General features: G+C 34.2%; 1 protein-coding gene across 3 annotated transcripts in view; it reads right to left on the bottom strand.

Annotated features, from left to right (window-relative positions):
* The window catches only part of ANKRD12 (ankyrin repeat domain 12), a 127,399-nt gene that overhangs the window by 64,130 nt on the left and 36,841 nt on the right, over positions 1–26,428 (bottom strand). For 2 of the 3 annotated variants that reach the window (XM_058692695.1, XM_058692696.1), the window contains exons 3-6: positions 16,139–16,286; positions 9,542–9,610; positions 5,439–5,585; positions 1,194–1,394 (exon numbers count right to left, since the gene is read on the bottom strand). In XM_058692695.1, coding sequence (XP_058548678.1) covers positions 1,194–1,394; positions 5,439–5,585; positions 9,542–9,610; positions 16,139–16,286 — 565 coding nt within the window. The remainder of the gene's footprint in view (positions 1–1,193; positions 1,395–5,438; positions 5,586–9,541; positions 9,611–16,138; positions 16,287–26,428) is intronic. The other variant, XM_058692697.1, reaches the window with a different exon arrangement.

Genomic DNA, 26,428 nt, shown 5'->3' with positions numbered 1-26,428 from the left:
ACCCATAAATAAAAAGATTAACTGATAGGATTACATAAAAAATTAAAACTTTAAATACAATAAACAACACTGAAGTAAAAATTCAAACACAGCCACAGTGAAAACTTTTACATATTTGACAGAGAATTAAAACCTATACTAAAGACAAGAGGCTCTTACATATTAGTAATACTGCCAAACCATTAGACAAATGGGCAAAAGGCTAGATCTGGCAATTTTTTCCATTTGTCAGATTGCTAATAATTAAATTGATAATATCTAACTTTTGTGAAGAGGAAAAGGGCTCTTCTATGTATTCTTGATGGTAGTATAAATTGAGAAATTTTTTTTTTGGATGGCCATTTGCATACGTAGCCCCTTTAACAGTTTCCATTCTGAAATTCTGAAATCCTTGTATAACTATACACCAAGTCATTTCTATAGGAGTGTTCACTAAACTATTGTCCATGGAATCTATACTATGCAATATTAATGCAGCTGTTGAATAAAATAGAACCACCTATCTGTACTGGCAGAAATATCTGTAACACATTAAGTAAAAAAGGCAGTTTGTAGAACTACAGACCAATAGATACAGATGGGATGATTTAATTTTTTAAAAAGCCTATAAAGGCTCATTTTATGCAGATGGTAATAAAAATGTACAGAAAGGATAACCTTCAAATTGTTAACAATAGTTTTGTGGCAAAGAAAGAATCTGTATTGTAGTATGTGAAGTATGGGAATCTCTGTATTGTTCCCTGCATGCTTTTACTGTTTGAATTCTTTACAGTAAGAATGTACTGGTATGGTATTTGAGTAATTAAAATGAAAACACCACCAGTGCTCTTAAAGTTCTCATGTTCAAGTTAATAAACATTCTTGAAAGACTTATGAAAGAATTAACACTTGGAAAACATTATGTAAATCTAATTTATCTACAATAGAACCTAAATTAGATAAAGAATTTTGTGGTAATATATCAACTAAAATACTCATTTAATATTTAAAAATTTGAGTAGTTCTTGACATGGAATTATAGCAGAGGATCAGGGTTTATGTGGATACTCCAAAAGAATTTTATAATATACTACACTTTTAGAACTCTTTTGTATTAGCAAGAGGAAGACAGAATACAGATTAAAATGTAATCAGAATCTGTTTCAATGATCAATTTTAGGTCCTGAGAATTAGTTTTTAATTACTAGTCTTACCTGCAAAATCTTTCACATTCACATTTGCCCCTAAACTTATTAATTCTTTGACTTGTTTCACATCTCCTCGAATAGCTGCCATGTGTAAAGGAGTTTCACCACGTTCATTTCTTTTATTAACTTTGTCTTTTTGTCGAGATGAGGAACTGGGAGTTTTCTTCTGGGCTGGTGTCGTTTGTGATGGATGATTTGGTGTGGAATCTGTAAGAAAAAAGAAAGTTAACGAAAGTTCTAGACTGAATATTTTGAATGTTCATGGAAAGCTTTGTAATGTGCAATTTCCTGGAATGGGGGAGTATCTTCTCACCCTAACAATCCAAAACTTGGCTTGGATGATATATTAATAATTTAACCCAAGATACACTGAGTAGATCTTCCTGTAGGGTTATCAAATATTGCATGAACAAATAGAAAAAAAATGTTTTATCAATTCATAAAATTGCCTTAAATTGGTAAAAGTATCCAGTATGTACTGTAAAAGTGTTTGCTAAATGAATAATTTGATAAACTGCAAAAAATATGTATTTCTCGGGGCACCGGGGTGGCTCAGTTGGCTGGGCGTCCGAAATTGGCTCAGGTCATGATCTCACAGTTTGTGAGTTCAAGCCCCATGTCAGGCTCTGTGCTGACAGCTCAGAGCCTGGATCCTGCTTAGGATTCTGTGTCTCCCTCTCTCTCTGCCTTCCTCTGCTCATGCTCTCTCTCAAAAATAAATAAACATTAAAAAATTATTTTGAAAAAAAAATATGTATTTTTCATGGCATGTTACTCTTATTCTAACACCTAGATGAAATGACACTGAAGGCTAGAATTCACACTTTGGAACTCAGACAAAGTGTTAGAGTTCTATTCAGATATTAAGTTCAAACTGAGGTCATGGATGATTTTAGCATTAAAATGAAGCTTAAGATCTACAAGAAATAAGGACGTCTGGGAAGGCCTTTAAAAAGTGGGCTAATCAGAAAAAAAATTGCTTTGAGTCCCATCTTTTGATTTTTGTTCCAGTCTCTATACCAAAAATAAGAATGTTAAACAAGATAATACCCAAAGTTCTCCCTCTTGTCCCCATTTTAGAACTACTGGGACAAAAACAAAACAAAACAAAAGGTTTCTTAATCAGTTAAGGATTCCAGACATATGTACAGTGCTAATAATTAATTCTGAAAATTTACAATTATTTAAAAGAAACAAATGTTCTAAGAGGAAAGTCTACGGAAAATAATTTTCTAGCATCATATAGAAATTTTCTTGCAAACTGACATGATTAGGGCACTCAAGTAACATCATTCTGTCCCCAATAAGAAAAAAAGCTTAAAATTTACATTTTGGATTTTAAAGTGCATTGTGTCAGTAACAGTTTCTTATCTGGACTTCTGGAAGTACACTCCATAAGAGCACAGACACAGTCTTAGTGTCTATCTTATTCGTTACTGTATCTCAACTATTTAGAAGACTTTTTGGCACACGGTGGTACTCATGCAATACTTGTTGAATGAATAAATGAATTTTACTATAATCTTTATAGTCAAATTATTTATTAAAATTAGCTGTTCAGTTTCTTAAAAACAAAAGGACATATTTTTTAATCCAAGCAACTTGCAAGGAATTAATTCATACAAAATTTTGTTAGCCATTTCAAAATAATATTCATATACATAAAATAAAAATAGTACTATCCATAATGGCAACCAGGGTAAACATAACAGAAACAGGAGAAATTAATTACATAATGGATAAAATAATGAATCCTAGGGGCGCCTGGGTGGCGCAGTCGGTTAAGCGTCCGACTTCAGCCAGGCCACGATCTCGCGGTCTGTGAGTTCGACCCCGTGTCAGGCTCTGGGCTGATGGCTCGGAGCCTGGAGCCTGTTTCCGATTCTGTGTCTCCCTCTCTCTCTGCCCCTCCCCCGTTCATGCTCTGTCTCTCTCTGTCCCAAAAATAAATAAAAAACGTTGAAAAAAAAAATTAAAAAAAAAAAAAAAAATGAATCCTAAACTACACGTATGCTTATATGTTGGCAAACAGCTTCATATTTTGAAAGTTTTCCACTCTAGTTCTACATATATTAATAAAGTTGACTAAAAATCCTTATATGAAAAGAATCAACTGCATGATAGTATGATCTTATTTAAATTTTAAAACACAAATTACATAGAGAGCCTGGCTGGCTCAAGACAGTGGAGCATGTGACTCTTGATCTCGGGGTTGTGAATTCAAGTCCCACGTCAGGGATAGAATTTGCCTTAAAAAAAACAAAAACCCTACAATGAAACATGTATCTGTATGTTTATACCTAGAAAACTTCTAGAAGGAACACTGGAGACATGGCAAGATTAACTTTTTGCCTCCTAATTTATTCTAAGGATAGAAATTCATGGTATAACAAAATGAGTTCTTAAAAATAAAAGTCTTCCCATCTAACTATTATATCTGACACAAGGTCAACATTTTACAGAAACATTTGAAGTTTTAACAATGCATAGCATCTTTTTTTTAAAAAAAATTTTTTTTAACATTTATTTATTTTTGAGACAGAGACAGAGACAGAGAGAGAGAGAGAGAGAGAGAGAGAGAATGAACGGGGGAGGGTCAGAGAAAGAGGGAGACACAGAATCTGAAACAGGCTCCAGGCTCTGAGCTGTCAGCACAGAGTCCGACGCGGGGCTCGAACCCACGGACCATGAGATCATGACCTGAGCCGAAGTCGGATGCTTAACCGACTGAGCCACCCAGGCGCCCCAACAATGCATAGGATCTTTAATTTGGCTACAGTGATGCAAAAACTGGGGGTGGGGGTGGGGGGTGGAAGGCAGGAGAATAACCAAAAACAACACGCTCTACTTAAAAAAGCAGGAAGCCCTAATGTGTTCATTAGTTTAAGATTAGATATACCAATGGTTTGATGGAAACTACAATACATAGAAGCTCTTAAAAATTTTACCATGTTGTCATAGTTTTTTTAAAAAGCCAATACAGGAAAGCTTCACCAGAGAAAACTATCCTTTTCAATGCATTTCAACAGTGTCTGTTAAGTTACCCAAAATCTTATATAAAGATGCCTTGAATTCAGAGCCCAAAGAAATTTTTTTTCTCTAGACAAAACTGATTTACTTTATTAGTCAATAAGAACTATACAACTTAAAATTTTGTGTCGTTGGTTGCCAGAATGCATTCAATGGTCAATAGTAATTATCATCTCTGCCCAGCTATCTGGATTTTACCTAGCTTTTTATAGCTTTTAAAAAATTAGTGAGTTGGGTAGTTCCCTTGTTCTGGTTCTGTTGGTAACCCATCCTAATTATTTTTGGAGGGCACAGTATAGAAACAACTCTTCCCCACCCACACACATACACGTAGTACAACACATTAATCAGAAGTGTGAAATGAAATACGAAATAAATTTACATAGCATATCACAAATATTTTCCCTTTTAAAATAATTTAGATCTCAAACAATAAAGCATGGATTACATTATGGCTTCTAAAAGTACTGGTGATGGGTACTGAGGAGGGCACCTGTTGGGATGAGCACTGGGTGTTGTATGGAAACCAATTTGACAATAAATTTCATATTAAAAAAATAAATAAATAAACAAAAGTACTAATGTGATAAGATTACCAGTTTATCGGCAGGGTGCTTGCAACTGAAAAGTAAACTATAAACCTAGAAGCAGCTTTACAGAAACTAGAGTAAAGATGCTTCAGTAAGGTGAAAGCACACAGTGCAGCAATGGACTCTTTTTTTTTTTTTTTTTGGAATGACCATTTCTAAATTACCCAATTTAGCTGACAAATATTTACTGAATATCCACTAAGTGCAAAGATCCCCCGCTCCTGTATAGATTCTCATCTGGTGGAGGATACAGACAATAAACAATTATCACCCAAATAAACGTAAAATTACACTTACAAGAAGTTTTTAAATTTTAAAAATATTTTTGAAAGCAAGCGTGTACACATGTGTGAGGGGGAGGGGCGGAGAGAGAGGGAGACACAGAATCTGAAGCAGGCTCCAGGCTCTGAGTTGTCAGCATGGAGCCCGACGCAGAGCTCAAACTCCCAAACCGGGAGACCATGACCCAAGCTGGAGTCAGACGCTTAACCAACGGAGCCACCCAGGTGCCCCCAAACTTATAAGAAATTTTTATTAAATACAAGAAAAATAAAAATTTAAAGTAATTGTTAAGACACGGGTGGAATCTGAAGCAAACTAAGAATACACATGTACTCAATGATGGTGTCACCTGGACTGTTGTCTCTTGCTGTCATCTGCATAAGGAGTGCCATCTGCTTCCGCTCAGAGAGTGGATAACCAAAAAGAATGCTAACTGGCGTGGACTTCTTATTTCCAGCTTCCTTTTTTGTTTTCTTCTTTTCTGGACCTTCTTTCTCTGGAATTATTAACAAATATGTAAGAATCTGAAACAAATGCAAGTACTGAAAAGCAAAACATAAGAAAACTTTTAAAAAACAGATGCTATACATGTATTTGAGAAACATAAACTAGTAATAGGCTAACAAAAGAACACTAGACTTTTATTGTATTATATGAGCAATTTTCCTCCTGAATGGTTTGAAAAAATATATATTAATTCTGTTTTCTGAAAATTAAGATTTGGAAATTTATTCCTAGTATAATTTGTATTTTAACAATTTGTTCTTTTAAAATTAAACTTCCTCAACAACACTTCAAACATTCCTTAGTATCACATCTTTGAAGCTTCTCTTCATTATAGTTTTATTCTTCTTAATTACTGCTGTCCTTATTAGCAATGTTCCTTCAAATTACTTCCCTAATTCCACTGATGATTTGCATAATCTAATGAGATAAGTATTTAAGACAAGTCTCATCACACGAAGTAATTACTGAAAAACAGCATCAGATCACCTTATCCCAGACACAGGATAGCTGAACATGGAATGATCCTGATCAAAGTTAAAAATGAGCAAATTAAAGATTCTGCATGTGTGTGGGTATGTGGGGGTGGTTAACAGAGATTGTGCAAAGATCCAAAATGTCTAAGCATTTTTTGCAAAGAGATTTGATCCATCATAAAGCCAGTTCTCAGGTTGAGCTACTTGGGAAATCCTTTGGCAATGCAGCCAGCATTCCCCATCAAGTGCCAGGAACTTCAGGTGGAACTGGATTCTGTAAGTCTGAGAGATACAGATAGCTGTTCTAGGACTTCTCTGGGAGATAATTCAGGTGTGAGTTAATGTCTGCTTATTAAGTGTCTAGGCATCTTATTTCTTGGGAAATCCTATACAAATTATCTGAGAATTATTGATCGGGGATTGAGGGTCCGTGCAAAGGTGGACTAACAAAGATAAATAAGTAAATTTCAAAAATAAACATAGAACACAGCAAAAATGGAAGAAGGGAAGGTTTAGTAGTAAATATTGCATTTTTTTTTCCCCTAGGCAGATGTGGCCAACAGATAAGACTATTCCAGGTGATAAGCATTTATTAATCTAGCAAGTTTCAAGAAACTAGTTATAATCTGATATTATTTAAATATTGTTAAATATATATTTAAGGCATAAGAACTTAAAAGTAGTAATTCTTGCAGCGAGCCACTTATTTAATTAGGATACAATGGTTGGCATCCTAATGGCCTAGAAAAATTAAGAGATCAGAATATTTAAACTCTGCTGCCCAGAAATCACTCAAAATTCAATAGCTCCTAAAATGTCCATCGTGTTGATACTTAATTTTACATAACAAAAACAAAAAACTTCAAGATTTACTTAAGTCAGCCTTTATTAATAGTTCTAAATATTGTTTATTTTCCTGTTTCTTATTTTATTATTAATGGTCCACTTTAGTATAAATCCAGTTTCAGCACAGTGTCTCATCTAACTTACTAAATTTATTATAAAGCCCTTACAGGTTTTAAAGAGAAGCCCATTTTTTTTCCAAAACATATACTTTCTTCTAATAATATTCTGTATGCTTCTGTTCTCTCATATTTAATGAGGAACCATAATTATTGTTTTAATGATTTTCTGCCTAAATAACAAATCTTTAAATATAACAAATGTACTTTTCTAAAATTAAAATATTTAATACTGTAAAATTTTATAAAAAGGAGAAAAGTTTTTTTTAAAAAGAAGTGACATCTAGTAATTGGAGGAAACAAAATGAAGAAAATGTACAGAGAATCTTTCTTTAAAATATTTTCTTAAATTTTGGGGAAATTTTCGTACTTTCTCACTTACAAAACAATGAATTTTCTGCTTCTCATTACATTTCATGCAATGTTTTAAAAAGAATATGCTCTCAAGCGATACATTAAGCAAAAATTCAAATTAAATACTAGCATCCAATCTGAACTCTGTTTTTCTTTAATTGAGTTTACCTTAGTCATTTGTCTGAGTTCATGCTTTACATAAGATAGGAAAAGAAGGTAAGTAAACAGATGCTGGGTGTAAGATAGCTAGATTAATACCATTCTTCAAAATTGTGTTAGATTAGTATGTCCCAAAGTGTGCTTTCTCAAGTGTAAAGCATTCAACAAAACTTTTGACTATGTGGGATCTATACTGTGAAGAACTTATTTCCTGACCGGTCATAAGTAAAAAATGATCACGGGTATTTGAGAAAGTTAGGTACTTCTCAAGTTTGACAACTGAACTATTTGTCCAAAAAATGGGTCAGAATTTTAAAATTTACACAGAGGAATACTGACACGTGCTCATTTAGCACAGTCTCCTCTAGAACTGAAATTCCACTCGACCACTCTAGAGATTTAAAAAAAAAAATCCAAGTGATTTACTTAAGACTAAAGAAAAACAGAGAAATAGATTATCCACAATCCAACATTCTTTATTTCAAGGTTCAGAAGATCTTTAGAAATACAGAGATGTCTCAGTCTTATAATCTCAAAAATGAATGCTTTCTTTTCAGGACTTGTCAGAATAAACAAAAAGCTCAATACAGTCACATCCCAATTAAGTGTAGGGTATATCAAGAAGAAGAAACAAATTTCTTTCTTGGGGAACTGGCTCATAAACCAACCAGCCTCTCAAAAACTAAAGAATATGATACTTCCCCACAAAGCAGTCACTGTGGAAGGAATGGAGCAATGGAGCTGCAACTCCATTAATTCAGATGAATATAACTAAATCAATCACATTTGGAATAGACTTCAAGTCTGAGAAAAAAATGTTGCCATTGCTCTCTGGTTCTAAAGCATCTACAAGAATTTCTAAAATGTAGGTGCTTATTATCTTTTGATTTCCAGCAATACTACTCAGATCATGGATAGTTTCATCCCATATACCTCTTTCAGGTATACCCAGGCCCTGAGGAGTCCTGTTTTAGAAATGTATACCCAACTCCACAGTAAGCGTGGGCTTTTTAAATTTAATGCTGATTGTAAACATGTCCTTTACCCCCGAATTTTGATAATCAAGTACTGACTTATCAGCTCAGTTAGTACCCTTCAGGATAATTTTAAGAGTAATATTTGGCTCTACACCTCCCTCAGAAATTTATAAAATATAAAATATACCAGAAACAGAAGGTTTATTTCAGCTTTTATTAGCTAAATGTCATATGCTGAAAACTGGACACTTGGACACCCAGGGACTAAACAATATTTTATATTATAAAAAAATTAAGAGATAAAAATATAAGCCCATTAAAAAAAAAAAGGACAATCAAAACACTTAACTAGTTAGTTTTCACATAAGATAGCACTTATACATTTTCCTCTATTCTTCTATCTGGAGCAATTATGAAGCCTAACCTGGTGCCATAGCCAAATAAAGCAGTTCCAACACAGTTCATAGTAATGGCATTTCTCCAGGAAAGCTGTTGTTTTAATCCACTGTTAAATTCAACATGGGCAGCAAAGTCAATAGGCTAAAGACAGTTCAACCAAAAACTAAAAAAAAATTTTTTTTAAAAAACAATGCATGATTAAATAGTAAGATGACACTATCAAAACCAGTACATATGGTGTATATCTTATAAAGAGTATAGAGCAAAAGAGACCAAGGACCTTGAGCATCTTCCCATAGGAATTGCTGCACTGCACAACTCCAAGGGGCTGAATTTTATACTGGTTTCTATGTGAACGGTAGCCCCATGTTGTGCTGTGCAACTACTGAGTAGTGGTACATAGTAGTCCTGCTTAAAATGTTCATAAATAGCACATGTTGGATATGATGCACCAGACACCTCAAACAAAAACTGGAAAATTCAGTGTCACTCATATAGTTCACTTATTCAACCAACGATACTTATATACTGGTTTCAAAGGAAGTTATTTATAGTACAACAATTACTTGTAAATGTGACAGAAACCACTGGCTAAACAGGTGCCCCTGATAATCTAATTACCTGAGTATGTCCTGTAAGAAGATATAAGTCTCTCCCCCCAATTTTCACTTGTATGTCCTGGATCTGAATCTACAGAATAAGAAGAGACAGAAGAAAAGAAAAAAAGCACACGAAGGGAAATGCAGAATTCAACAAACCAACATTTTTCAAAAGACCACTAGTTTAGTCAATGATCTATCACTGTTTTTCCAAAAGATTATTTTTAAGGTAAAGCCAAAAGCACATTTAAAACACAGGTTTGGCTGAAGATTTCAATTTGGCCAAGACTTCAGTTTTTTTCAATTGGACTCTTAAAGCTGAGAAAGACAACCATGCAGTTTGCAGTAATAGATACTACTGATGCTATTTATTAAAAGAGATCTCCTTTGAAGCTTTATTTTTTCCAATCTCTGAATAATGATAAAAGAGGCAGTCCTCTATCACTGTCTTTCTGTTTAGAATTTGTCTTTAGAAAACTTGAATAAAGGACCTCAATAATCCTTTTTGTTCTATGAATGCCAAACTACTCAGAAAACAATGGAACACTTTGGACTGCAGTATCATTCTAGACCATAGACCTTTCTATAAATTATACGCATTTCAAATGGTATGAATTACTACACTGCCCACTATATAAAACGTCTTAGAAAGAAAGCAGCCTAAAATCAAAACAAAGTTTATCAGCTAAGATAAGAATATGGAATTCGGCCTAGCAATTCATGACAAGTAAAAATATCACCAACTGACTTTTGGCAATATGGCCAGAGCAGATATTTTTACTTATAAACAACATGCCATTTTAACTCACAATATTATTTTGATCTTCATATACTCAATTTATTGACATACACTTTTCTTTCCAGAATCATTATTATTATTCAGGAGTTCAGTTAGGTATAAAGAAGCAAGTGTTGGGGTAAAAAAAAAAAAAAAAAAAAAAGAAACCAATTTAGAGAACAAGTAAAACATAGTATTTGAAACTTTTAAAGATAAGCCAAAAAGTTTAGTGTTGAGGAAGGCTCACTCAACTGAAAGGAAAATAACTGATAAAATAACATTTAGACCAATTCTAAACTAAGTGGGTAAATGGATTCAATGACAAGTTTTTAATGAAGACTTATATTTCTAAACTGAACATATAAAGTTAGCAACTAGAAAAATTCCATGAAGAATATCTGACATGCCATTTAAAGACAAGCAAAAATGGGCTCCATATACTGCAAAGAAAAAGCAGGAACCGGTAAGTTGTGCCAACAAGTTGCATTAAATGAATTACTAAAAGCAGATCATATTTTTGCAACAGATTAAAGCATAGTGAATAAACTAAAATTTCAATTATATTCATTAATATAAGGAAGTGGCAGAAGTTTACTGAAATCTACCTTTGGCAATAAATTAATCCACCCTGACTCCACACACCCTTTGGCTTTTACTCAAATAAGTATGTTTATATTTGGTGCATCTAAATGTGTATTCTATAAGGATTTAATTCAGGAGCTGAATTTTTAAGAGCTTCCATATCTTGTCCCTTGACTCACCCACTTCTGTGCTATACTGAGACTAGGGTTACCTAGGAGGTTTCTGTAAAACACTGAGTGCCAAGCAGAGTAATTATCCCTCCCTGATATGTTCTCTGTAAGCAAGGTAAGACAAACAATAGTTGTATTTTAAAAGCCATCTTTTTAGTTAATATTCTGTTTCGGGTTGCAAGAGAATAAGAGAAAAAATCAAGAATGACTAAAAAGGTTTGCACTATATGTTTGAAAATTTTTAAAGTAAAAGTTTCAAAGATGGGGGAGGGACAAAAGAAAATCTGTAATAAATAATATCCATGAAAATCATCAAAAGGTGATCATCCTTATTAGGCAAAGCACTGATTTTATCAGCTACTCTAACGTTGTTACCAGAAAAATTCTTTTTGTTTTCTTTTTTAAAAAGTTCCTCTCTCCAAATTTGCTTGAGTCATATTAAACAGGGTAAATCCTTCAACGGCATCAGGAAAATAGAACTTCTAAGGCTGGCTGGCAGAGAAGATTTAGTTTAAAACATCTGAACATGCTTCACAACTGCCACCATGGACTTTGGGAAGAGGTCATACTGTGTCTCTGGATTTTCTCATGCTGCATTATCTACATATGCCAAAAGAAAAAAATTAGTAAATAAATAATGAAAACAAAGATTTTTAAAAAGTGAAGGACACGGTATCTTTCTACTTATTTAAACATACAAACTAAATATAATGAAGTACCACTGATTTACTTCTATAGGACATTAGATCTATCAAACCTAAAGAAAAACGTACCCCAATGTTATTTGAGGTTAAAGAACATTCATATACTGCTGGTGGCTTTGTAACTAGGTATAATTATTTAGGAGAAACATCACAGAAGTATTTAATCCTTAATCCTGTAACCCTACTCCTGGGAATGTGTAAGAAAGAATTCAGGGTATAATAAAAATACAATATGCAAAGATGCTCATGGTGACATTAATTGTAACAAAATAACTGCATGTTTAGTTTGAAGGCCAACAAGAGACCTCTCATGTGTACTCTGAAGACAGCTGTTTATTAGTATTTTCATGTCAAGGGATTGTGGCTTTCCCTTGGATGCCATTAGACTAGGAAAACAAAGAAGTATGATTTTTTGACTGATAGTGCAGGAATAAAGTTCACTTAGGTACAAAAAATAACTATTTGAGATAACAGTTTTTAGTTATTAATTACTATACTAAAACCTATATACAGTGTCAGTGTTGAAAGATGCCTACCCAATATTCATTTTCCCCTTCTTAACAAAAGGACACCAGTTTTGATTAGGGTGACAATACAGCCAACTGAAAGTAGTTAACTTTCCAGACTCCCTTGTAACTAAGGCAGACTAACCAATGAGATGCAGGCAGAAGTTTCTAGGGAGATTGTTTCATCAATAAAAAGGCAAAGACTCACTGGAAAAAAGATACTTTGTCGTTGGGTCCTCCCTCTCGTACTTTCTGCCAGGAGGAGGCAGAAGATATTCTGTGAGTTTACAACAAAATGCTTAAGGACAAAGCCCACGTATGACTTAAGGGTGAGCACAGAATGATGAAAACATCCCAGTCCCTGATGGCGTTACTGAACTACTGTTAACAACCCTAGACTACTGATACCTCCTGGCCTTATTACAGTAGATGAAAAAAAATCTCAATCTATTTTAAGCCAGTGTTTGTCGGTTTTGTTTTAATTAACATACATAAACTGATTTTACACACTATGTCAATGAAGGATTACAATTCTCTGAAGCTGGCATTACATGTACTTTTTTACAGATGAGAAAACTGGGAGTTATAAAGGCCTCAAATTTTTTTTGGCCAGGACAAGTAGGGAGCTGAGTAGGGACACAACACTGATCTGTCAGACTCCAAAGACTCTGATAATAAACACTATGCTATGATTTACCTCTACTGTAACTACAATTAACTTATCCTGCCAGGATTCTAGACAAGGAGAGACTGAAAATAAAAGCTAAAAATAAGTGACAAAGCAAGCTATAGGTATAAGGAATAATTTGTCTTCTTGTCACTCTATATATTCATCTCCTAACATTTCATGAGACAAAATTTATGGGAATTCTCTAATAGGATAGGACAATGTGGGATACTGAAATGATATAAGCAGATATACTGGAAATTTGCTGAAATAAATAGTATTATGACACATCTGTAAGGATCCACTGGCATGACTTCAAATTATGCTGTAACGTTCCCCCAAATTTTGTCTAGTTAAGCAATTACTTTTTAAAAGTGTTATCTTTTAAAAAATTAATAAATATTAAATAATTCAGAGTTATAAAGCTTAAGACACACTAGGGTATCTCAAAATGAAGACTAAGAATGATTCATCCAGTTGATAGCAGTATCTCTGATTTGGCAGATCATTGAGTCTTCCTTGAAAAGTATGAATATCTATTTAAAAAAGTAATTGGGGTGCCTGGGTGGCTTACTTGGTTAAGCGTCTGACTTTGGGTCAGGTCATGATCTCATGGTTCATGAGCTCGAGCCCCACTTTGAGCTCTGCACTGACCTGCAGAGCCTGCTTGGAATTCTCTCTCCCTTCTTCCACTAGCTCGCATGTGCATACACATGCATGCGCAGAAGTCTCAAAAATAAATAAACTTAAAAAAAAATTTTTAAGAAACTGTTTTACAGAAATAATTATGCTCATTATTTTAAAAATTCAAGTCCTACAAAAAACAAAGAAAGTAAAAAGTCATTCAAAATCTTGGAAACAGAATGTTAACATTTAGTAGCCATCATTCCAAGCATCTCTCTAAATATATATAAAGAGAAAGAAACTGGGGTGTATGTGTGTGTGTTAATTTACATACAAACAAAAATATCACATATACATTACTATTTTAAAATAAAAAGCTGAAAGATTTTATTTTAATCCAACATAAAAAGAAGAGGAACTAGGGTTCCTGGCTGGCTACTCTTGACCTCAGGGTCATGAGTTCAAGCGCCACACTGGGTTCAGAGCTTAAAGAAAAAAAAAAAAAAGAAGAAGAAGAAGAAGAAGAGGAAAAACTCAAGGAATTGCTTCTTTTCTACAAGAGAGATCATACACTAAAATATAAATACATTATATGTAAACATATATGAAAGAATTTTAAATAAAGATTAAAAAGTTGAAGTAAATATTTTTTAAAAACTATGTATTTCAGTTGTAGACAATATCAGTTATTCCTTTGCATTAAGAGATGAGCTAAGTAACATTATTAACATTCTGTCCTTATTCCCAATCTTTTATTATTATCCCCACTCTTTTATTTAACCTAAGTCAGGGTTAAAATATTTACATTTCTGTTCTGGGCCCATAATACAGTAGCTAGGTTTGGCTTAGTTCTACAACTAAACAGTCTTTTATATTTAAACAATTTTATCTTTCAAAACGTGTGTTAATATATGCCCTGTGTGCACATACATACAAATATAAATATACACAATGTGGCTTTTAATGCAAACAGTACATATTATTTCATAACCTATTTTTAAAATTTGAATGCTATGAGCATCTTTTTACTTCATGTATTCTTCCACAATGTTATTTTTAAGAGTAAAAATCATATTGCTTCATTGGATTTACCAAAATTGAACAAATTCTCTACAACTTAACATTTTCCTGGGGTTATTTTTGCTCTTCTAAGTTAAGTAGAGATACACATACCTTAAGATAATTTTCACTATCATCAATAATTACTTATATAAATTCCAAATTAAAGAATAAGTCAAATGTTAACAACCTTTTAGTTTTGGATAAATGTTTTCATATTTACCTCCAACAATATATTCTTTTAATTTAGACCAACTAAAGCAAGTTCCTATTTCTGGCCAGTGACCACCTGGTACAATTTAGGCCAACGATTTTGTCAATTGTTCTATATTGTATTTCTTTGATTACTATTGATATTTTTTATTATAAAAAATTTTTTTAATGTTTATTTATTTGGAGAGAGAGAGGCAGAGGCTCCATTAGTGCGGGGCTTGCTTGGGATTCGCTCTCACCCTTTCTCTCTGCCCTTCCCCTGCTCATGCACTTGCTCTCTCTCTCAAAATAAATAAATATTTTTTAAAAATTTAAGAACATGAACAAAGCACAAAATTTCTTCATCACTGCAAAAAAACACCCCACAGTTTTCAAGGCTTAAAAATGTCATGTTTAAGAACAACTTCTAATTCAAGCTAAGACAGACAGCAAAATAAATACACAAAACGAGACCTACCTACTAAAAACATATGAAAAAATTTAAGTACTTTCTAAAGCTATCTTAGCACAGGGCATTTCAAGTATGTTCAGATTCCACAGTCAAGATTATTTCTAAAGTGATGATTAAGATGGCCAGAAAGATATTACATAAACTCAGAATGGGACAGTAACTCTGTGAGTGAAGCTGAAACGTTAAGAACAGTTCATTATTAATATTTCATGCAAGGGATAAAATAATTATGATAAACACATAACAGTCAAGTTTATATTAGTTTCAAGAAATGATCAGTTCAGAGCTAACAAAATCTAATAGTTTATTAGATTGTGGTAACAAGTTACTTCTGATCTATTATGAACAACAGGGACTGACAGATGTCAAGGACCATTTCTGACGTATAAGAGTTTTGAAGAAAAAAAGTACCATGAATGGGCTTAGGCAATAAACCTCAATCTTTTTTTTTTTCAGGGTGGGGGAGGGCATATTTCTGATTCATTTCTGAATCTAAAATGCCTAAATGTTTTCTTTGTTGGGTTCACTACTGTGTCCACAAAAACTCACATTTTTCTCAACTGTAACATATCCTATGCTGTATATCAGAGTAAATTTTCATCATTGAAATGCTATCCAAGAAATTAAGTTCTGAAAATGGTAAGATATTTGTAATAAACCTTAGAGTAAGGAAAGAAGCAAATTGTTTTTATCTGATTAGAAATCGTGTTTGAGTGAGAAACAATGAATTTCTGCCCCAAAATGATGTATCTGAAATACCAAAATACAAATATTTCTCTATAAAAATGGGGTGCAAGAGGAATGATATGAAGCAAATCATAGTAAAAGAATGATTAAGATTTTATCAGAGAACAAATTATTCTACCTGTGTCTGAATCTCGTTCTTCATTTCTTGATGGGCTAATGGTAAAAGGAAGTTTACGTTTCATGGACGATTTCTCTTTCATCTCCTTGCCCACATCACTTCGGTCAATTTTTGGAGTTTTACTGTATGATGCAATCTTGTCTTTACTCTATTAAAAATCAAATATTAATACAGTTATAACAATATTAGCTAAGCAAGACAGTATTTAAGAAATTTATGAAGAAAATTTTCAAATATATTCAAAAGTAGAGAGATATTACAAACCACTATCTTTAATGTATTCAAGAGCCAGTTTCAACAACTGTAACATTTTTTCTAACTTGTCACATATTCTACTACTTTTACTTAACAATATAATTTTAAAATAACAGTAAAACAAAAAATCTTGAATAAAACTCTGTAAGCATAATACACGTGTCACCATCAATGAACAAATATATAAATCAGAAAAAGTGATTCTGAATACAATAAAATATATTGTGTTTTGTTAATATCCTGTACCCACTCCAGGTGAATATCCTACCTTCATGGTCTACAGCCATTATCAAGTTCACACTTATTATAATTTTAATATCTGAATTGGTACTGTCCATCTAAACTGGGCTATAAGAACTCCTTTGTGAAAAACATGCCAGACACTAAGAACTAATAAGCCACATCACCTTAAAAGAACAATTCCCAAACTATCTATGATAATAAATGAGAGATGATACTTGTAGAGATTCTCAGAAGCAAGTTAGAAGTAGACTCAGATTGCAGAAGATACCAGCTTTCAACCCAAGAAAAGAAAATAAAGGAAGGAAAAGGGGAAAGAAGATAGAAAATAAAATAGTGTTTTTAGAGTGGAATTTATCAATAAAATCAAAAGGTGATTTTAAATGAGCAATAGAATAAGACTTCAGTGAGTCCAATCATGAAAATGAAAAAGAGAAATAATAAAGATTGGGATTGAGACCTACATACAATTCCAAAGGGGTTATGGAAAAGTTACCAAAAAAAAAAAAAATACAAAAAATACTGTATTCATTTTTATATCACTAAAATTTTAAGATTATTTTCTTAGAAAACACACATTACTAAAAGTTGACTCATGAGAGAAACAAAAAACCTGAATAGACCAATGATCATAGAAGACAATAAATCCATACCCAAAGATTTTAAGTTTACAAAAAGGTACTAGAGCCCAGAAGATTTTACAAGAGATTTAAAACAAGTTCAAGGAACAGATATTTCCCATTTCATGTAAATAATACTACAGCATAAAGGTATGATTAGAAGCTACCAATCCACCTTTAAGTCTAAAACATACCAAAAGATACAAGTTATAAGCTAAATTCCTTATGAAATAAATGCAAAAGTAACTTATCTTAAATAAACTGTCAAATCAAATTTAGTGTCTTAAAACTTAGAATCAAGCAGGCTCACCCAATAACAATAATAATTATTAGAAATCTCTTTAAGACAACTCACCATATCAAAAAATTAAAGAAAAACCATATGATGATCTTAACAGGTGACAAAAGTAACATCTCAACAGAGTCTACAGTCATTTTTGATAAATATATTAACAAATCAGGAAGAGAATGTGATTTCCTTATATCTTAACTGATAAAGATTGCTGAAGAGTAACAGCCTTATATTATTTACTTCTCAGTTGTAAAGTTAAATTCTCTTGAGCTGTTTTTCCACTTCTGCCAATGAAATCAAGCTTCACAGGCATGTATTTTGTTTATGAGGTTGTTTTAAAAACGTAGTTTTATTATTATTAAGGTATGGTGAAGCCAACAGATCAGGTGACTACTGTCACTGAAAAGGCAGTTTGTTACTCACAGTTCCCAAGGGAGGGCATGCTATACACCACATAGGGCCACAAAGGGTAGCACCACGGTGGGTCAGGAGGCATAGGGAGAGAAGGGAAATGTGGGCAAAAGCTTTTATTGTGGTTTCCTCAGGAAAGAAAAGGCAAGGCCTGGCTTGCAGCAGTTTCTGGGGTATGGGCACTGTTTCTCTTATTGTCTGGTACATGGCTCTCATGTAATTTATTAGGGCAGGGACAGTGGCCCAGAATGTGAGAGTTGGGTACAGTTGGTGGTTGGGTTTGGACTCTGGATTGGTTTGCATATGAAATATATGGTCACAAGTGAGTTAAGATCTCTGGGAATTGGCCAGCCATGGGAACAGCAGTCTCCCCAATATCAGCAGGCCCCAATGTCAAAGCATCAGAAATAAAAAGGCATGATTAATACAAAAGTTAACCAACAAAATTCTAGAGACTTGCCTTAGAAATATTAAGTCTTTATTATTAATAAAAGAATCTAAGAAAAACACAAAGATGTCCCTTTTCCCTTGCACCTGTGTAAGTAAAGATACTGTACTGTGCCATAAAACAAGTTTAAAAAAATAATTTGATAACACGTTGAGTAGAAAATGTTCCCTAGAACATATTGATCATACTCTCCTCTGCAACAGGGTGATCAGGGTGCACATTTGCAACTGCTACCAACTAGTTCTGTTCGTTGTAAAATAAAATTGTCCTTGGAAGTGTTACCTGAACAAAGCGTTTTCGTGAGATTCTTCAACACTTTAAAAATTATTTTCAGATCTAGGGAAAGTAACTTTCAAAACAGTTATATCCAATTGTCCTGAAATTTCTGTATTACCAAATGATATAAATACAGTATCAATCCAGGAACAAATCACTGGCACATTCTTCTCCCATATCCATGACATAGAAAAGTCTAGGACTCTGTTAGATTATTTCAAAATATTTTAAATCTTTTTCATTTATATTACTGTTATTCTTTCAATAACCTACAACAGCTACCATACACAGTAATAAAAATGTCAATGTATCATTTGGGGTCTACTATACATCAATAAATCAGTAACAGCAAAACATCAATGGCAAAACAAGAATGACTTTCTATCACTGCTACTGCTAGACAATGTACTGGTAGCCTTTACCAAATCAGTTAAGATAGAAAAAAGAAAAGGTAAAAATTTACTCAGAAAAAAATATGTACATAGAAAATTCTTGAAGGATATAACCCAAAATGTTGATAGCTATCTGTGGGTAACAGCACTACTAATGTGTGGGGAGACAGTTCCCCATGGGTCTCTTGCATATCTGCACCTCTTACACGCAGAAGCACTAACTCCCTTTTTTGGGACTATCTTTTCAAGAATATCTATATGGAGAACGGCATTGGAAGATATGATCTCCTCCTGGAGCAAAGAGCAGATCTGTTTACTATTCCATATAATAAACAGTTTCTCCCTTTGGGGCAAAGTTCTGATAGACTTACTGTCCATTACAAAATATTTGGGGTTCTTCTCCCATACTGCAACCCCCTTTTATGTGTAGCTGTCACCTGGCTCTCTTTGTATCCCCTTGTGAGAAATAGGGCTCAGGTTACAGGCACAAATGCTGACAGATCACTACTACTATTGCCTATGAGAAATAAACTTTCCTTTCTATTCCACTCAAGAGTTTCACATCTGCTGCCAGCATCCATGAAACAGATTAGCTTGCAAGTAGGGTAGGGTACAATCTCAGATTGTTGATGGTTTTTTATAAGGCAATTTGTTTTCATTAGTCTTCTATGTATTTTCTAATTTTTCTATAACCAACATGTATTACATTACTTGAATGGTAAAATAAAAATTTCTCTAGATCACTAGGCTATGGAATAATGAAAGTCTGAATTATATTGATGGAAAGGATAAGACAGCTACTTAGAAAGTTAAATGATTCACACCTACTCCCACACACTTCATGAATTTAACCTAGATTTTAGATTTTCATAGAAGATTTTATCAAAGATTTTGATCTACAAATTGTAAATACTAATTTATAGCTGAAACAGAAAAATTTCTAAAAACTAAAATCAATGGGAAAAAATCCCACATATTAGTGAAAGGATAAACTATATGAAGAATTATGAGTAGACATTTTTGATGAACCCCTATTATATATTTAATGAGATAATGAAAGCATTTTATATTAAAAGTATATTGCTAGAGAATGTTATTATTTAAAATTATGCTCTATTTAATACATTTAAGAAATTAAATTTTGGTTCAGGTTATTTTATCTAGGATCTCATAATGGCAATAGTTTGTGTCCTATTAAACTGTAAACAAGGTCTCTATTAGAACAGCTGTATACTCATTTCTAAATTATATGGAAGAAAAAACTCAGAAGAAGCTTGAGGCTGGCTTTAGGGCCACTCACTCACTAAAGAAAAGACAAACAAAAGAATATGCTTTGCAAATATACAGTTGACTAATATGATTGTGCTTCCTCTCCTACCCTCCCTTCTAACCTCATTTTGTTGTAAGCAGCAGCAGTTAACATGGTCTATAAGCAGGAAATTATAGCCCTTCCTCTTCTTAAGGTACAAATAAACAGTCAAATATCTATTTAAAACTGAATAAAATTACTTTAAAAATTTTTTTAATGTTTATTTATTTTTGAGAGAGAGAGAGAGAGTGAGAGGGGGAGGGGGAGAGAGAGAGGGAGACACAGAATCTGAAGCAGGCTCCAGGCTCTGAGCTGTCAGCACAGAACTCCATGAGGGGCTCCAACCCACACGAGATCATGACCTGAGCTGAAGTCGGATGCTTAACTGACTGAGGCACTTAGGCACCGCAGAAAATTACTTTTAACAACAGCTTTCAATGTCAAGTTGCTCAGAAATCCTGTAAAACATGGCAGTAAGCACCATGTGCATTGCCTCAGAAGAGTTTCTGACCCTTACCCAAACAAAATAAGTATGTGATCTTGAAAAGGTACTGAATGATTGAATAGAGACTGAGAACAGTTACATATATCACTCTGGGTAAGCCAAAAGTTCATAAAGGAAATATGTAATATTCTGTATTTATTCTTCCTATGATATAAATCTAATGATTTTTTAAAAATGTTTATCTAGCGGGGCGCCTGGGTGGCGCAGTCGGTTAAGCGTCCGACTTCAGCCAGGTCACGATCTCGCGGTCCGTGAGTTCGAGCCCCGCGTCGGGCTCTGGGCTGATGGCTCGGAGCCTGGAGCCTGTTTCCGATTCTGTGTCTCCCTCTCTCTCTCTCTCTGCCCCTCCCCCGTTCATGCTCTGTTTCTCTCTGCCCCAAAAATAAATAAAAAACGTTGAAAAAAAAAAATTTAAAAAAAAATAAAAATGTTTATCTAGCTTTGAGAGAGAGTGCGAGGGGCAGAAAGAGAGGGAGAGAGAGAGAGAGAATCCCAAGCAGGCTTGGAGCTATCAGCACAGAGCCCAATGTGGGGCTCGAACCCATGAACCGTGAGATCATGACCTGAGCTGAAATCAAGAGTCAGACACTTAACCGAATGAACCACCCAGACTCCCCTGTATAAATCTAATGATTAAGAAGTATTCTTAATTTACCAAAGCAATGTTTTTAATAGAAATGTTAGTGAAAAATGTCTGCTTTTTTGCTGTTGTTTCTACATTTTTATGAGGCCAATGCTCTGCCACTACTGTATATTTACTGGCAGCTTTCAAAAGATACATACGAAGTATCCAGGAAGAAAGAAGTTTTAACAAGCTGACATCAAGCAGCCCAAATATAATTTGACAAATGCAACCTTCACTATATTCAAACATTTAGAAATGAAAGTTCTAATTCTCTCCTCAAATCTAGCACTGTATTCTGTCCCTACAATTCTACTGAAATTACTTTTACCACACAAAGACATTGTAAGGTATCCCAGCTGACAAAATCCAGTGGCCTCATTCTTCCTGTTCATCTCTGTGGCATTTGGCATATAGACCCCCTTAGCTACTCTTCTCTGTTTAATCTCTCCTGGTTCTCTCTGTCCTTGTTTCCCATCTCTCGATGATTCTGAAAGTATTTGAATTTCCCTAGGCATATTCTCCTTCCTTCTTGCTCTACTCTCTTTGGGTTCTATCTCCATAATGATAAGGTTAACCTTTTCAATGAATCCTCATTTCCAATGAGCTGTTTTGAGTTCTGAACTTTGATCTATCTAACTGCCTACCAATACTTCTTGTTGGATGTTCTGATGGCCAACTCAACAAGTACAAACCAAACATTCTTCTGAAAACAACAATTCTTCTATTTCCTAAATTCCTTCTCAAGGAATAGTTCAATCAAACTCAGGGTGGATCCAGATTACTTTTTCTACATACACAAGTTTAATTCATTCAACATCTTTTATGTCTGCCAAACTCTTTCCATCACCATAGCCACTGCCCACACTGCCTTTTGCTTGGATTTTTAAAAAAACACTCTAACTGGTCTCTACTATGACCCTTTTGGCCCAATGGCTACAGGATAAATTCCAAGTTCCTTAGCAACACATCAGGCCATAATGAACTGGCCGCTGTCTAATGCTTACCTCCCACCCTCCATCCTCCACAGGCCACATCCTAACTTTATCTGTATCTATTACTGTAACAGATTTAGGTCTTTTTTACATCTTGGACTGTCCTCTGTTCCTACTTTCCTGCTGGCCAAATACTTAGTCATCCTTGAGAATCCAGACTAAGTAACTTTTCTACTGTGACACCATTACTGACCCCTCTAGAATTGTTTGTTTCTCTCCTTTTTGTCCCATCATTATACACTCAATACTCTCATTAAAGTGCTTCTTACAGTGATAAAGAAATTCTTAAATTATGGTATCTGAGACCATCTCAGAAGATCTGCAAGGCCAGAAATATGCTCACAGTAACACTAAGGTGCCACCTGCACCTTTCTCATTCTCTCAAGAATATATACTGCAGCTCTCTAGACACTACATGACAAGTGATATCCAAATACACTGCATGTAGATGCAGATGAGAATTTGGTGGTCTTCTGTTAAGTCACACACTAAAGATATGTGCAAAACCAATGACACTCTTCTCACTAATAGTTTTTGTCTTGGAACATATAGTTATTTTTCATAAAAATATACTATGTGGGTAAACATACACATATGTATTTTTTAAACCAGTTAAAAAAAAATCTAAAGTTTTTCTCAGTTTCAATTTCTGATATTGTAAATATCAACAGATATACCCACATATAAAAAAGCTCTTTGGGATCTTTAGTTACACTGAAGGGGTCCTGAGAGCAAAACATTCAGACAAACAGGAAGAGTGTTAGAGTTTAGAGTCTTCATGAAGACTTAAATCACGGCTTAAACACTCACTGTTTTATTCCAAGTATCATAAAAGAATATATAACACAAAGGGAATCCAATGTAAGATTTGTTAAATAAAAGGAATAGTAAAAATACTTTGCTTATGATCTGTCACATTTGGCAAACTAAAATATCATTTGGGGAAAGTCGTCTATGGAGGAATAAAGGTATTAGCAACTTACCTCCCCAAGAAACAACTATAAATCTAGACAAAATTGTCAAAAACAACCACCTTAAGGCTCCCAAAACTGAAAAAAAGCAAACAACAAATTGAGAAGCATTTTTTTTTCCCCTCAAGAAAAACTGCTGAACTATGGACAAGAACAGTTGAGTGTCTTTGGCATTTTTGCCTGGGGAATGCTCTCACATTCCCTGGCTGATGCTTAGTTTGCATGAAGTGCTACCAGGGTGGGGCTGGCAAGAAAAGCAGCATCTCTGCTGCCAGAGTGTGTCAACTCGAATTGGCAAAGAAGGTGTAAAAAGCCTATCCAGATGCACTGTTTCTAAAAATAGCAAAGAGGGTAGGAAATGATTGGAGGGGGCAAAAAACATACATCTTATTAGCCTAAGGTTGTGATCCTGCTGCAGAAGAGCATCAAGCCGGTGAATAAGCAAGAAATTTAACAGGGAGATTACAGAAATGAGAGAGCCACAGGGTGTGCCAGATAAGACTGACACACATCCCTGGCTGAGAGGAGAAGATCAATGGGAAAGATCGGAGAAGGGCTAAGCTCTCCATGCATCTCTCACTGACAGGGAGATTGTGTGTACATGCAGAGGAAATCTGAGAGGGTTCATATCCTCTACATATCATTAGTTGACTGCACACAAGCACAGCAAGACCTAGGTGAGCCCAACAAAAAGTAAATGCCAGGACAGATTTCAAAAATGCCCTAACATTGAATGCACTCCCCATCACAGGCAAGTCTGCCTGTAGAAGGTGGAAATCTGACTGGCTCATGGTGTTCGAGTACAACTCCTGACCAATCAATGGCTGCTGACTAATTTATACAGACACAGGGGTACCTCTGTGGAAGCAAGACTAAAATATAAAAAGAAAAAAAATGGATACCAGTGGTTGTGACAAATACTGCAAACTCCTCTAACATTTTCCTCAAAAAAAAACAAAAAAAAAAAAAACAAAAAAAAGCAAACCCCAAAAAAACAAAACAAACCAAACAAACAAAAAACCAACTTAGCAACAATTACAAGGTTCCGGTGGGAAATAATGAGCACCCACAACTGTAGAACTGCTACAGTATATGACTTAAATTGTCCAGTTTTCAATAAAAATTAAGACATACAAAAAAGCAAGGAAAAAAGTATTCAAGAGAAATTTCTCTGAGTAAGCCCATATACTAGATTTGAAAGTTATTATAAAGAAAGAAATAAAACAATGTTTAAAAATTTTAAGTATGACAATAATGACTTATCAAATAATACCAGTAAGGAAAAATCACAGAAAGAGCCAAATGGAAATAATGGATTTGAAAAGCAAAGTAACAGGGCGCCTAGGTGGCTCAGTCAGTTAAGTGTCCCCGACTTCAGCTCAGGTCATGATCTCTCGGTTTGGAGTTCACACCCTGCTTCGGGCTCTGTGCTGACAGCACAGAGCCTGGAGCCTGCTTCAGATTCTCTGTCTTGTTCTCTCTCTCTCCCCCTCCCCCACTCACATGCTCACAAAAAAAAATGAAAGGCAAAATAACTACAAATATATTAGATACGTTCAACAGCAGATGTGAGATGGCAAAAATACACACACACACACACACACACACATATATATAGAAAATCAGTAAATTAAATATTACAAATTTCATGAAAACCTTCAATCTACAGATCCAAGAAACTCAACAAACTCCAAAAAGGATAAACACAAGGGAAAATCCTAAGCACATGACAAAGAGAGAGAAGCAGTGAAAAAAATTCATTGTGACAAAGGTACAAAACAATTAATAGCTGACTTCTTATCAGAAAGTTAAAGCAAGAAAGTAGTAGAGTGACATTCAATCTACTAAAAGAAAAAAAAGTCAAGAAATCTATATCCAACAACACTGCCCTCTGAAAATAAAGCAAGCAAACAGTCAACAAAAACCACATACTATATAATTCCATTTGTATGAAACATCCAGAATAGGCAATTCTATAGAGACAGAAAGGACTGGTGGCTGCCTAGGGCTGTGGGAGTTGGGGACAGAATGAGAAATGACTACTGATGGGTACATAATGTTTCTCTTTTGAATGAAAATGTTCTAAAATCAATAGTGGAGATGACTGCACAACTCTGTAAATATACTAAAAACTACTGAATTATATACACTTTAAATACGGTATGTGAATTATATTTCAACAATATTGTTTTTAAAATATGGAGAATCAAGATATTCCTCGATCAATGAAGACTTAAAGAATCATGGCTGAAGATCTTACCGTAAATGCTAAAATTCTTAGTTAAGAACATGACAACCAAACAGTAACTTGAGTCTATAAAAAGAAGAAATTAAGACTGACAAAACTGGCAAATTTATAGGTAAAAAAGAATTGTATGAATATGTATTTCTCCTTATTTTTTTCAAAGATAAAATTGTATAAAATTATTAATAGTCTGTTATTGGATTGGTAACAGATGTTGATGAATCCATGTATAGATACATAGATACACGAAAAAAGTGGAGGAAATGGAGCTATACAGGAACAAGTTGCTATATTTTACTGAATTAAGTCACTATTAATTTATAATACTTAGATGCACAGTATAAACAACAAATCAGCATCTTAAGATTACAATTTAAGAAACACAGTTTAAAAAATAATAAATTTAAATAGTATATTAAAAAATATTTAAAATTAGGGGTGCCTGGGTGGCTCAGTTGGTTAAGTGTCCAACTTCTGCTGAGATTATGATCTCATGGTTCGTGGGTTTGAGCCCCACATTGGGCTCTGTGCTGATAGCTCAGAGCCTAAAGCCGGCTTCAGATTCTGTGTCTCCCTCTCTTGCTCTCTGCCCCTCCCCCACTTGAGTTCTGTCTCCTTCTCTCTCAAAAGTAAATATTAAAAAAAACTTAAAAAGGGAGCACAGAAGGGAGAAAAACAAAAAAAAAATATGAAACATAAGAACACAGAA

This window comes from Neofelis nebulosa, chromosome 11 (assembly GCF_028018385.1).
Source record: "Neofelis nebulosa isolate mNeoNeb1 chromosome 11, mNeoNeb1.pri, whole genome shotgun sequence".
Taxonomy (NCBI): domain Eukaryota; kingdom Metazoa; phylum Chordata; class Mammalia; order Carnivora; family Felidae; genus Neofelis; species Neofelis nebulosa.
Note: the sequence above shows the minus strand (reverse complement) of the source record. Positions and strands in the feature narration are given on the sequence as shown.